This window comes from Mytilus edulis, chromosome 6 (genome assembly GCF_963676685.1).
Source record: "Mytilus edulis chromosome 6, xbMytEdul2.2, whole genome shotgun sequence".
Classification (NCBI taxonomy): domain Eukaryota; kingdom Metazoa; phylum Mollusca; class Bivalvia; order Mytilida; family Mytilidae; genus Mytilus; species Mytilus edulis.
Genome location: NC_092349.1, coordinates 1,766,629 through 1,780,787, shown reverse-complemented (window position 1 = coordinate 1,780,787; position 14,159 = coordinate 1,766,629). Strand labels below are relative to the sequence as shown.

The following is a 14,159-nucleotide window of genomic DNA, read 5'->3' as shown; positions in this document are numbered from 1 at the left end:
TTATATTACCAATATGCCAAAACCAATCCCAAAGCAGCTATATTTGTCATATCATAGCTTGACCACTAATGCTATGGAAATATTTGTAAATATAATCTGCACCTTTCAAATATAGTAGCAAATTAAAAGCAAATATATCTATTTACCATACATTTCTAGCTGTCTGAAATATCTTTCTTTATCATTTCTTTGCATATGTATTCAAAGTTATATATGCCCAATATATTTACACATACATTTCTAGCTGTCTGAAATATCTTTCTTTATCATTTCTTTGCATATGTATTTAAAGTTACATATGCGCAATATATTTACACATGTCATTGATATTATCATTTGACCACAATTCTCAGTTAAACAAATTGTCTGCAAATCTATGTATTTACCATACATTTCGGAATATGTTCAAAGGTTTTTGATATGTTCTGATTTGACATACATTTCAGCCGACAATAAAGACTAACAAAATTATTCCTTTACAATACATTTGACAGGTCTCTGTAGATTAAAGGAAATGATGCTTTACACCCCTCTATAAAGTTCTCGTTTTGAATTGGTTTACATACCAGGAAAATGTAGATGCACCTTACACTTTATAACCCATATAAAATCATTTGAATGATGATGCTTTGCTACCTAGACAAAGAAACACATTTGCGGATAAATTTACATCATAGAAAAATACATGACAAAGATATCCATTTGCAGAGGTATACAAATACATAAGTTTGCAAAAGTTTTGCGACGGTCATAAATATATATAAATTCTTAACTGCAAAATGGTTTGATTAGGGGTTAAGATATTTTATAAACCGCGGTCTCTCATAACCGCCCATAGGAGGGTATAGCACAAGAAATATTAATATTTACAACATGTAAAGACAAGATAAACTAAATGCAGTGGTTTGTAAATATATGTAAATGTCGGTCTCTGAATACATTTACATAACATTTGCATACCTCTATAAATCCGGGATTTCGTGTAGTGTATACTTATAAGGTGACGTTCACATCAGCTAATGCAGTTCTAGCATCACGTACTGCAATATTCACATCATACACTAAAGTATTCGCATCATTTACAAGGGTTTTTATTTTAACAGCACATAAGGAAAGTTTCGCATCATGTAATGAAACAACCACATCACGTAAAGACGTTTTCACATCATGTAATGAATCTGTTACATAATGTAAAAAGTTTTCACATCATGTAATGTAATGAAGTTTTCACATCATGTAATGAAGAGTTCACATCATGTAATGAAGAATTCACATCATGTAATGAAGAGTTCACATCATGTAAAGAAGAATTCACATCATGTAATGAAGAAGTCACATCATGTAATGAAGAAGTCACATCATGTAAAGTAGAAGTCACATCATGTAATGAAGAATTCACATCATGTAAAGAAGAGTTCACATCATGTAAAGAAGAATTCACATCATGTAATGAATAATTCACATCATATAAAGAAGAATTCACATCATGTAAGCCACATTTGCATCATGTCATAGTAGTTTCTTCTTACAAGGCAGTGATGGCGTTCCATAGTAAATAGTGTCCTCCTGACGGTCATAAGGTCTCAAATCTTTTCAATTTATTATTTACTGCTATTGGTTACAGTATACACAAAAAGGGTAACATGATACACCTTTATATATTGGATTCATGGTGATATATCATTAACGTACGTTCCTGTTACAAATGAAATAAGGGAAAAAATAATCCAACATGCGAGGGAATATACTTAATGTTGGGTTCACAAGAAAGAGGACATCTTATAAAAATTATTCAGTATGGTCTTGAGGAAACGATGATAGTCCGTCGGAAGGGGACGATAAATGGCTGACCTGTGTTAAGAGAGAGCCATATCTCTTGCACGTTAAAGACACCATTGTAGATTTCGAAAAAGAGCAGGCTAATGCCGGTACAAGGCAGCACTCGCATCCGCAAAGTGGAAAGGGATTAATATAAGTTGCAAAACGTGTTTCCCATTCCACTATAAATAAATATGTTTAAACTAAAACTAATGAACCAAGGAATTACTGTTAAAAATAGTTAGGGAAATCCACTAGTTTATTCTCCGAAACTAAATAAATGAATGAATTAAGTAAAAAAAAATAAAAGATTGTTTTGAATTTTTTTTCTGATATTATTTTGAATATTTGTTAGATAACATCAAAATGACGAAGTCAGAAATACGGGATATAGTGTCAGAGTCAAAAAATATATTTTTATTTCATTATTCACTTTTCAACTTGAATACTGAACCAGAAACTTTTCATTATTCATTATTCATAACTTCATTATTCATTAGTCATAACTTAACATTGAATAGTCAATAATGACTATTTCATTATTCATTATTGAATTTTGAATAGTGAAAAATTAATAATGGACGTACTTCAGCGCAATAGAAAATCGTTCAGTGGAAAAACTTGCAAGACCAAATTTGGATTTGATAAAAAAAACGATGTCGTTTTTTTTCTCAGTGCAGACATTTACCAGAAGCCGTTGTATTTTTTGTATGTACAAGGGTCTAGATGGGGGAGGCGGTTTTCTTCATTTGTTTATTCCTATATTGTTTAGCAATTCTTTATTTTTTGCACACTATTGTATTTTTTTGGCCATTTCTCTCTATTTTTTAACTTCGATCCACGCGCTCTTCTCGCTTACCCTTCCGGAGCACATGATATCACCCCTAGTTTTTAGTGGGGTTCGTGCTGTTTATTCTTTAGTTTTCTATGTTGTGTCATGCGTACTATTGTTTGTTTGTCTTTTTCATTTTTAGCCAGGGCGTTGCCAGTTTATTTTAGATTTATGAGTTTGATGTCCCTTTGGTATCTTTCGTCCCTCTTTTGCAATTGAAAATGATCGTATTACTAAATTAACCTGAAATGTCATGACTTACGAATGTTTTTGCTCGTAAGTTTGGTTGTTTTGTGAAAAGAGTTACAGAGTCAGACCCTCACGTAAGACAAATTTCAGACATTGCATCAACACAAATACCTCAAATATTAACTATTATTTTTTTTTACATAAGGAATGACTGTAATATATTTTCTGTCTATGAAGAAATAACATAAAAATGTGGTGCACACTAAATAACCCGCGAAGCGTGTTATGATTTTATAGTGTGCACCACATTTTTTATGTTATTTCGAATAGACAGAAAAAAATAGTACAGTCATTTTTTATAATTTAATTCTTAATTCTATTTTAAACCGGAGTAAACCATGCAAAACGTTGATGACGTCACCGTCACATGACAAAATTATGTCTATGAGCTGATAAACAAAACAACGTCAGCTATTCAGAAGACGCATTCAATAGAAAATTAAATTATATCGAATGAAACACCATAATGTTACACACATGTATTCAGTTTTACAGCTCAGTATTTGTAAACTAATATAAAAATAGGGAGATGTGGCATGATTGCCAATGAGACAATTATCCAACAGCCTGAGAGTTCAAATAAAGGTCATTAGATATAGCAATTAGAGATGAGATTCATACGGTCCCCAACAATGTGATAATCCACATTGAAATTGACCATTGCCAAGCTTTAGTCAGTATGAAGCGTCAAGAAAAATATGTGAAATTTTCATTATAAAAGGGTCCAGTCTGTATATCCCGTCTATCTACATTACAAATTTCACATTATGGGACAGGGAAACACTCGCGAAAGACACTGATATTGCAGACTATAATACTCTTCAACAAAACATTAAACACGACGAAGTAAACATGAATGAACGTCTGGAAGGGGGATGATCTTTTATTTCTTTATTCTGTAATGTTATATATAATGTGTTCTCTATTCGTTATCTATTTTGCCCATTATTGTCAATTATTATTTTTATTTTTTTGTCTATTTCACTATTCTTTGGGTTTTTTCCCTCTAATACTGCAGCTTTTGCCCATTTTATCTGTTAAACCGAATCCAATTAATCTTATATAAGAGTGGATATTTCTACATAAGAAAATGCCTGTACCAAGTCAGGAATATGCCACATGTTATCCCTTCGTTTGATGTGCTTGAGCTTTTGATTTTGCCATTTCATTAGGGACTTTCCCTTTTGAATTTTCATTGGAGTTCGGTATTCTTGTTATTTTACTTTTTGCCACTGCTTAATCTATCCACTATAGACCAATCGACGAGAACATACATTTTATCAACTATGAATGCATGGAAACTGCAACCGTATTGTAAGACCTTATAAATGGCCGAAACCCATACTTAAGGGGTCTTTACCTGCGACAGTGTTACCGATTTAACGGCAATCTATATGAAAATACAGTATACTTAGTTGAAAAGGACTTAACTGATCAGATCGTTTGAAATCTATTGATGGAATCTTTTTTATTTATATACTATATTATGTCTAAATACCATTTAAAGAATCTTTATATTTATATATGATAAACTAGTATATACTATTTATCATTGAAAAAATCTTTTAATATAAATATACGTCTGAAATACAAGATTTACACTTCATGGATATGCACACATTTTCTCTCGGGAACTTCTTTAGACAAACACACCTATTAAAACGTGAACCTAACTGCAAGCATTTAAAGTTGGTATTTTATAAACAATAAGAGAAAACCAGGTGATTTGAACAGTACATCAAAGAAAGATTTACAATTTCCACGAGTTGAAATATGTTGACCACATCTAATTTTATTCATGTTATATTATCCATATACTAATATACTGAGTAAAAAAAGGATAAGCAACACATATTTTTTATTTCTCATTTACAGAAATTAACTTTACTTTAAATCAATGACAATGCAAACACTATTGAAACAAAGAAAATAAACCATGAGCAGATGGGGATCCAGGGTTTGAAAAAAAAATAGTCAACACTTTTAAAGGAACACGTTTAACGTGTATATGTAATATATGCATATATGTTGCTCCATATGGAAGCTGGGCACCCTGTACACCCCTAAACTTGCCACTGATATGGTTAAAAATTTACTAGACAAAAATTAAGATATACAATTATTTGCACAATTTCAAAATTATTATTTTTTTTGTATTTGAAATATATGTTGGAATTCAAAACATTTTTACTCAGTATATTTATCTATTGCAATTACAATTTTATTCTAATATTTAAATCTTGACATGACAGTTATTGCAATCTTTTCGGTGATTATATTAATTAAACTTTCGTAGTGTTTAATAAGATGGTTCACTTATATCAACATCGTCCTTTAAATCTGTTATAGTCGCGTAGTCCGTATAAAAAGGTCTGTGGGAAATTTGCACTTCTCAAACATTCCAAGAACGCCTTGTCGCAGTTGCAGTTTTTGTAGTCGCAAGAACCTGGATTATCTGCAAATAAATAAAAAGAAAAGAAAAAAAGAAACCAAACATATCATAGTCTTTCTAATTGTATTTTCATATGTGTTTTTAAAAATTAGAAAATCAAATGAAGAGCTTCGACCTTCCCAAAATGATTATTTCTCAACAAAAACATTTTTGCCGGAAATTGATAATTGTTGGATGGTTCTAGGGTAAAACATTTATTAAGATAATTATCAATAAAATAAGTAACCCTATATCTCCTTTTGCTCATCTATAAATTGTTTAATTTATTCAATTATAATAAAGAGGGTGGAATGAGACTACTTACTTGTACATTTGATTGACAAGCTGGTCCACTCGTTCCTGTAATCGTCCAGATGAATACCACTACACCCATCCCTACTATTCTGGTCATAGCATCGATCATGTACCATACAACATCTACAAATGAAGAAGAACATTATATGTACCAAACATCAGCTTTTCTGCATATCGATACTGTAAAATATCAAGATTCTGTTGAATTTGAGCAGCGAACGAGTTCAAAAAATGCATCATAGTGTGTCGACCAATTGATATTTTGCAATATCAATATCATGAAAATATGATAATTTTATGATGGTGATCGGTTTGCATTTTTGTGCGTTTTCGTCATAGAAATGATATTATTATTTGTCTGACCAGCTAATTGCAAGAGGACGTGATAAGTTCTTGATCAAACTTATCACTTTCGTCTAAAATATTATGACTTCGGTAATAAATCCGAGTGAACGCATTTGACGTCACAAAATCGTCTTATGAATTTTTCGAAAAGCTGAAAAGAAGCAGACGGAGGGAAGACCGATTTTAGTAAGTTTATTGTTTCCAGCAGTTTCCAGTTTGTGAAAGGTCAGTTATGTAGTCATACTTTTTTTTACCGTTTCCGAATCTTTAAGAATATACTGAGTGCCAAAAGGATAAGCACACTGAAATTTTATATGTTTCGGATTTGGAAATTTTCCCTAATTCTACATTTTTAACAAAGAAAATTGAGGAGTTATGAATGTCCCCATTGGTATCTTCAGCTTTTTGTTTACTTGTGCGTACCAAAATATGTTCCGAAATTTAAAAGGGCGGCTCACCTGTCAATGTTGTCTTGTGGTGTACCGCTTCCGCCTACTCCACACCAGCATCCATAGTCTCGAAGATAATTCGCAAAAGTATAACCCAAGTCAAACAAATGACCGATCTGATTGAACATATTCAGGAATGATCTTTTGGTTCTATCAGCACGCCCTTCAAAATGAAATGTACAGATATTAATAAACACACATGGTCCAAAAACTAACAGTTATTATATAAATAAATCTTACGGTGTAAAGCATTCAAAATCTCGAAAAATTGTTAGAACAATAAACACGATTAACGTGTAAAACAATGTAAGAAAGAAAGCATTTTTTTTAATGATATGATGTCCCGGCTCAGACTTTGATATCGAAACACATGATAGTATTTTCGTGCGCACATCACGTGTCTCTTGATCAGGTATGACCATAAGCAAAAGTTAAGAAAGACAACATAAAAAAATTTGAAGAGGGCCTATAAATAGATCAGACTAAATCATCATACACGAAGGCTTGTGCGTTTTGGAACTGTAACCATAGCTTTTATAGAATAATTTACTGGCAATTATCAATCAAAATGTATCATTTTAATCATACCAATCACTATAAAGACATGAGCTTTTATATATTTGTAGGACTCTAAAGTGCGATGGGGACGCTAAAGTACGATGGTCTCGCTAAAGTGCGATGGTCTACGCTAAAGTCCGATGCCTCCATTCGCTAAAGTGCGATGGTCCGCGAAAGTATAGACGTACGAAACGTAGTGTGATTATGACGTTAACATTCGTTTATACAAACCAAAAATGAACATGCCGGAAGATGAAATAAATAATGGAAGCGAACAGATGCATATTAATGTTTACCCTTATGTTAAAATATTGTTGATTTTATTTAAGAGTATAAACGTCGTTAAAAAATAGGTACACGTTTTAAATTGTCCATTTAAACACCAGTGTATACATTGTATTAAAAAATAACATGTATTAACCCTTATACTGCCAGCGGGCCGATCTGGGCCGATTGACGTTACCTTTAACTGCCAATGGGCCGATCGGGCCGATTGACGTTGTCATTAACTGCCAAAGGGCCGATTGGGCCGATTTAGTTGTTCTTTAACTGCCAATGGGCCGATATGGCCGATGGTTAAGGTTAATAAAATAAATGTTGATTTTAGCTATAAAAGCATAATTTAATGATGTTCTGTCAATGCCATTTCATTCTTGTTTCATTTTTTCATTTTTCATGACGTCATTTAGCCATTTTTATGACGTTACAATGATGTCATGTATATTTAGCTACCATATCTGAGTTTTGCTGTTCGTTTATCAATCCGTTGGTTGTTGTGTTTAAATGTTTCACACTTTGTCATTTCGGATCCTTACTGTACGATATGGGTTTTGCTCGTCATTGTTGAAGGTCTTGAAGGCCGTACGGTGGTTTACGATTTCATTCATCACGTCAATTGGTCTCGAAAAAGATGTTTAGTAATTGCTACATTGGTAATCATACCATACCTTCTTATGTTTATATTGTTGATAATTTCGATAAGACATATTAATTTGACCGAAGACAGATTGGCCTTTTTTTATCATTTGGTCCATAAGAATTCGTAACTTGTGATCTTTCACTTTATATATCATATATAACTACGTTTTTTCAAAAAAATGTTTTGGGGTAATTTCTAGGTGAATAATAAGCAATTATGTGCCAAATTTTCACAGGTTTATTTCTTCAATTGGTTATATTTTTGTTGTGGAGCTTTTTTATTTTCTGTTGGGATTTTTTTTTTGAGAAAAAAAAAGTTGTTTTTACATGAAATAAATATATGGCAAACAAATAAAGGTGACGAATACTTTTGATCATGTACTGTCTTCACATGTTTCGCTTCTTAAACAATACATTCTTTGCTTTTAAATATTTAATTTTAAGCATTTCTGCATGATGAAAGTAAATCCAGAAAAGGGCTACGGAAGCATGAAATTTATCAAGTGTTTTAATTAAAACAGACATATTTATAATTTATAATATAAAGGACCCATCTTTCTTGTTAATTTTTTCCCGCTTTTAACATATATTCTGAAAGTATTTTTTGTTTGTTTGTAAATTTATCTAACAGTAAGGTGCGGGCATAGCCATTACGAAGTCCTGGATACCGTTGACGGTCAACGAAATCCAGTCTTTAGGTGGGTGACCATCTAAAATTCTGAGGATGGGAGAATGGGGGTGGTAGGAATGTGAAAATGAATATTATGGCATCATGAATAACGAGGCCCAAGTCGTTGTGAAAATGAATATTTTGTCCAACAAAATGCATGACAATAAAGGGAATAAGTATGAATGAAAACAATTTGTACTAACAAAAAATGAAAAAAGAATATCAATCCGGAAAACTGTCTCCCCTCCTCATCAGAAAATCAATTAATCGCCTCTATACATATTTGACAAAATCCGCTTGATAATGTACTTAGCCGTGACCAATAAGGATGAGCACCAAGTCTTGGTAAAGGATCATGTCCTGAAGTCGTTTTGATTTGTTCATGTTTCTGACTATTCAAGAAACGTCCCCAGACAGGAACGGACATTATGCAAAATATATTAAACGAAAAACAGAACGATCTTGTGATGCATTGATAAAAAGTTTTGCTAATCTGTTTGCTTTTAATAAAGATGTACTCGTGCAAGAATACATGTATAGTCATATCATGCCGATAAGACAACTGTATGTACAATTATTTGATGCTTACCGGTATTTCAATCCGTCCGGAGTCCGTTCATTGGACTTAAAGGCACACGAAATTACCGGACTTGAACTATATATACAAGCCAAGATTTTGGTCACCTCACACAAATTTAAGAACCACTCAAATATAATATTTTACCAGTTTACAAGTAACTTTGCATACAATATTCTAAACATGATTAGATCAAAGTATTCTCCATCAAATGGTTCCATTTTGTTATACCTATCTCAAGAGGATACCCTAGAATGGTTGTCTAAAATTTCTTATTCATTTCTGACATCAAATTAAGTCTTTAATCACTCACTCCCACAGACTAATCGTTGTTTCTTTTTTCAAATCTGCATGCAGTGTTAATTGTTTATCCGAAGAAATTGACAAAATGTTTTAAGTTCCCGAAAAATGTATAACTTGAAAGTATTTTTTAAAAATTTCCTCTGTTGTATGAGTTATAACAGTATACATATAAATATGTATAGTTGCCGTCAGGTAAAATTGATACCATGCATGGTTTTGGTCGAAATTTTTAAACTACCAACCGCATTTATTCGAAATTACGTGTTTCAATTAGCGGAATCAAAAATTTTTCCAAAATACCAGTAATGTCCTACCTTTTGTTGTGATTGCACTGTATAATCCTGACCTTCACATTATCGAAGATTATTTTCCATTGTGAATCCGCCATCGTGGTTTCTATGAGGATCCTTTATTTGCATAACATTCGTTACTCTCAAAAGGGCTGCATTCGTTTGCATCATATTATTCCTTTCGAACGTGTCCCAATTTATATAATTTCATAAATAAATTTGACCTGATAATGTATACTTTTTTGGCAAAGAATGCGTAATTGGACAATATTTTCTTGATTTATTTTTGAAATTAAACACAACATTCAACACTCCTGTCTTTTTTGTGATGCACAGTTTTTATAAGAACATGAAGCAACAGTTCCATGAGAAAAAAAAACACAGACTCGAGAAAAACCCGACTATCCAAGTAAATAAGGTTCGGAGTCGAACTCACCTTAATGACAGATATTTCAGATTTTGTTGAAAATTAGTACGCATTTATATAATTCGTTGGAATCGTCAGAATGTTAAAAAAAATATATAAATAAGAATGTTTTATAATTCCAAGTTTATGTCGATTACGTGCAAAGGATTACTGAAGTAAAACGCGTCAGAGAATATGCTTTTCCCAACATCTGTTAACAGAATTCTATTCAAAAATAATATTCTGTTGCTGTAAACATTTTCATTTTAACGATAGGAATATATTAAGGGGTCACCGGATTCATATTTGCTGTCTTCATCATTTATGTATGAGTGATAAAATTTTACGACGCTAAAATTATTATTTTTTTTTACCTTTTCCACGTTACGAAAGTGAGACTGATTATTTTCAACTGAAAAAAAAAAGGAATCCGGTGACTCCCTTATATTTTCACATAATTTTAACGGAAATGACCGAATTTTGTATTTGCAACGACAGGGGGATGTTTCTACATTAATAGGCTGTGTAAACGGCAAGTTATACATACATTATCCATTACGCCCCTCGTCCTGAACATTCTTGAAATATTTGCCACTGGACGTTGAGCAACCAACAACTATTCCAATAGGCCCGAATTGTTAAAAAGTCATTTAAAGGAAATAAAGTATTTTGTGACACCTACATTTTTGTAAATAACCTTTTAAGCAATTATTACTAGGTCAGTCTTCTTAATTTAGAAATAGTCACATATGACTACCGGTGAAGTAAAAGCCTATCGCATTATATGTTATATCATAGCAAACTAGATTTTCCAAAAAAGACTTGTTTTTAACATTAGTACATGCCCTTCAACATTTCTCTTTTGTTCCATCGTACTTTAGCGTGCTACACCATCGCATTTTAGCAAACACACAACCATCGTACTTTAGCGTGAGATACCATCGTACTTTAGCGTAGACCATCGCACTTTAGCGTGACCATCGCACTTTAGAGTACCATCGCACTTTAGAGTCCTGTTTGGCTGTTTTGTGACATTTTGTGAGCTGTATGCTTCCACACTCGTCTGGATTCGGCCGATTCCTTTCCTCTGGAATAATCCGAGGACTATCGGTGGCATTGTTCAATGGTAAACCAATAGATATCCATTTGATTTTTATTTTATTTTTGGAAATACCACCATTGAAATCATATGACGCAATAGAGACAAAGATAACAGGTTTTTTAAATATGCATAATTTAATTCCTTGAGACAGTCAATATTCAATGCTGTAGATATTTTGCGAATATGTATATAAATAGATAAAAAGTAAAATGTGTTTTGTTGTTAGCGAGTGCGTTACTTTGTAACTTTTAAGGGATGTCAGCAAAAAAATAAGTCTAGTTTTGTATATACGCATTGAATGAAAATATCGCCGAACGTTTTAATAGATACATGATGTGTGAAATACACCTAATATATTCACAGAACTTATAGATTAATTGCGTAGATTGATTGCGTAGAAACAAACTATCAATTTATTTTTTTCATTCCTGAATTGAAAGTTTCTAATAAAATCATGAAAAAAAAGAATAGCAAAGACCAAACAGTAACTTTGTTTCATACATATTTCTCTTTCAACGGTATATTTAAACGCATTGTGTTTGTGAAACAAATTACCGTTTGTCTATTTAGATCAGATATGAGGATCTGGAATGGGGTCCTCCATTTCTGTATTTTCTAATTTGTATGTCATTTTTCTGTATTCTTTATATTTCTGGTCATTTTACTCTATCGTTTATATAGTAGCATCCCATTATTCTATATTCTTTATTAGTATGCCTATTTTACTCTATTCTTTTTTTTTTTTTGGGGGGGGGCATTTTTCAGCAATATTGACTCATTATTCTCTATTCTGGTAACCCAACCTAGTAGACCCTCAGTTTTGACAACATTAGTCATACATACCTACTGAAGCAATCAGTACCAAAACGCATAGTGAAACTCTGAAAACTAACCCTCCTCGAACATTCTGAAAAAAAAAATCTTGACAATTGTAAACTTTCATCTGATTTCAACACTATAATTCCTATAGTTCTATCGAATCAATTACTCCATTAATATCTTTAAATAAGTTTTAATAATAATATTATATTTCCGCATAATAGATTGCCTTTATTTCTTACTCCTTCCCCTAATCATCGACAAAGAATAAAGAAAGTAAATAATGCACACCAAACAAGGATTCTCAACGCAGTATGATTTGTGCCGTAATAAGGAAAAGAGGAAATGTTGAAAAGGGCAAGCTTTTAGCCTTGACACGACCTCCTAAAATACATCCCTTCAGATAAGTTTTTGCAATGAAAGACAGCATGAATGACCCAAAATACAATATGTCATATTCCCTTTTTCGACAATCACCAGACGTGGTTGTGTATTTAAACATCCCAGATAATGCAACATACATTTAAATGCCAGACATAATTCCATTTCAAGTTTCCATATGTGTATAATTCATAACAGTCAAAATAATTTTCAAATACTATTACTGACTCTCTATATTAATAATAATTACAAATTGAAATGTGAATTCAAACAACTACAATGACTATATTTTAGAAATAAGTTTATTACTTACCATTGTGAAAATTTCAAATAAGCTGCGTTCATAAAATCATATGTTTAAATCAGCAGGTCGTTTGTTACTTTATACAGTACATCCAGGACATTCCTGCTTCCAGGAAATTCCTGCTTCCTGAATTTGTAATTTGTTTTCTACAATATATTTACTGTATTAATTTTTCTGTAGTGGATCCGTTTATGCACAAGTGGTATCCGTACATGTATATACATGTATGTTTTCCGTGTGATAAAGATATTTTAGATCAGTGTTTTCCTCCTGAGGAGATTTTATAATTAACTGAAATAAGAAAATATAAATAATACCACTTACTCCTTCGATTTGAAATCGATTATTTATCATATTTTATTTTCTTTTTTTCAAACTTGTTCAAGATTTTGATATTACTCTTAAATTGTATGTGTAAGAATTTTTTTTAAATGTAACAGAAAAAAACCTACTATTTTGAATCCGTTTAATTTATTATACATCTATATATTAATTTGGTATGTTTGCTAATGAGACAAGTATCCACCAAAGTTCAAATGAAGTGATGATTTAAGGAATTATAGGCAACCGTACGGTCTTCGACAATGAGAAAAAACCCATAATTTGAATTCTGCCATAAAAGGCCCCTATGTCTTTAATCTTTGCTACAATTCCCAGTGTCTAAGCTTCGTTAATGGTATTAGGATGGTGTATTTTTAAAACAGTGTTAAAATTATGAACGTCAAACTGCAATTTTGATTGGTTAAGACAAACTAGTTTTCTTAGTCAAACCTGTCTAAATTTGTTCTATCGGTAATGAAACTACATACTATTAGTGTTCAGATATAATTTCTTACATATACAAATTAACGAAGTCTATCGCGGTAAAAATTGTACAGAAATATTTAACATTTGCCTTTTTTATACACTGGATAATAATTTGAGGTTATGAATACATTATAAAGTCATTGAAGGATCTTTCAAATATAATTTATTTAGGTTTTTAATGTTCAATAAGGTTTCAAACACTACTTAGCTTGATCCCATGAATGAAGCAAGTACATGGGAAATGGTTCCTACCTCTTTACTCATTGAAAGAACATGCATCAAAAACTTTAACGATATGGCCATGTTCTGTAAAGTCTTCTTTTCTATTGTTTCTATGCAAACTTTCATTTTCATTTTTTCATTTTTTGTTGTAGTTATCGATGCTTTCTTTGCGGCAAGACAGCTAGGCAAGACAGCTAGGCTAGTGACATTATTATTTCCCTTTTTATCTAATTTAGTGAGTATCTCTTTGTGCTTTTATACGTTTCTAAGTGTTTGTTATGATTTTGCAATGAATTCTCCCCATTTGTTTCTAAATTTAAGATACTATTTAAATATTTCTTTTTATAAAGGTATTGATGGGGA

The 14,159-nt window shown here is 31.9% G+C and overlaps 1 protein-coding gene across 1 annotated transcript; it reads right to left on the bottom strand.

Annotated features, from left to right (window-relative positions):
- Window positions 1-4,446: 4,446 nt before the first annotated feature.
- On the bottom strand, window positions 4,447-13,001 carry LOC139526906 (phospholipase A2 'basic'-like). The gene is made up of 5 exons (XM_071322057.1): window positions 12,777-13,001; window positions 12,107-12,170; window positions 6,449-6,602; window positions 5,656-5,768; window positions 4,447-5,354 (listed from the first exon to the last, which is right to left on the bottom strand). The coding sequence occupies exons 1-5, from the start codon at window positions 12,777-12,779 to the stop codon at window positions 5,221-5,223; spliced, it is 468 nt and encodes a 155-aa protein (XP_071178158.1). The 5' UTR covers window positions 12,780-13,001; the 3' UTR covers window positions 4,447-5,220.
- Window positions 13,002-14,159: the final 1,158 nt, after the last annotated feature.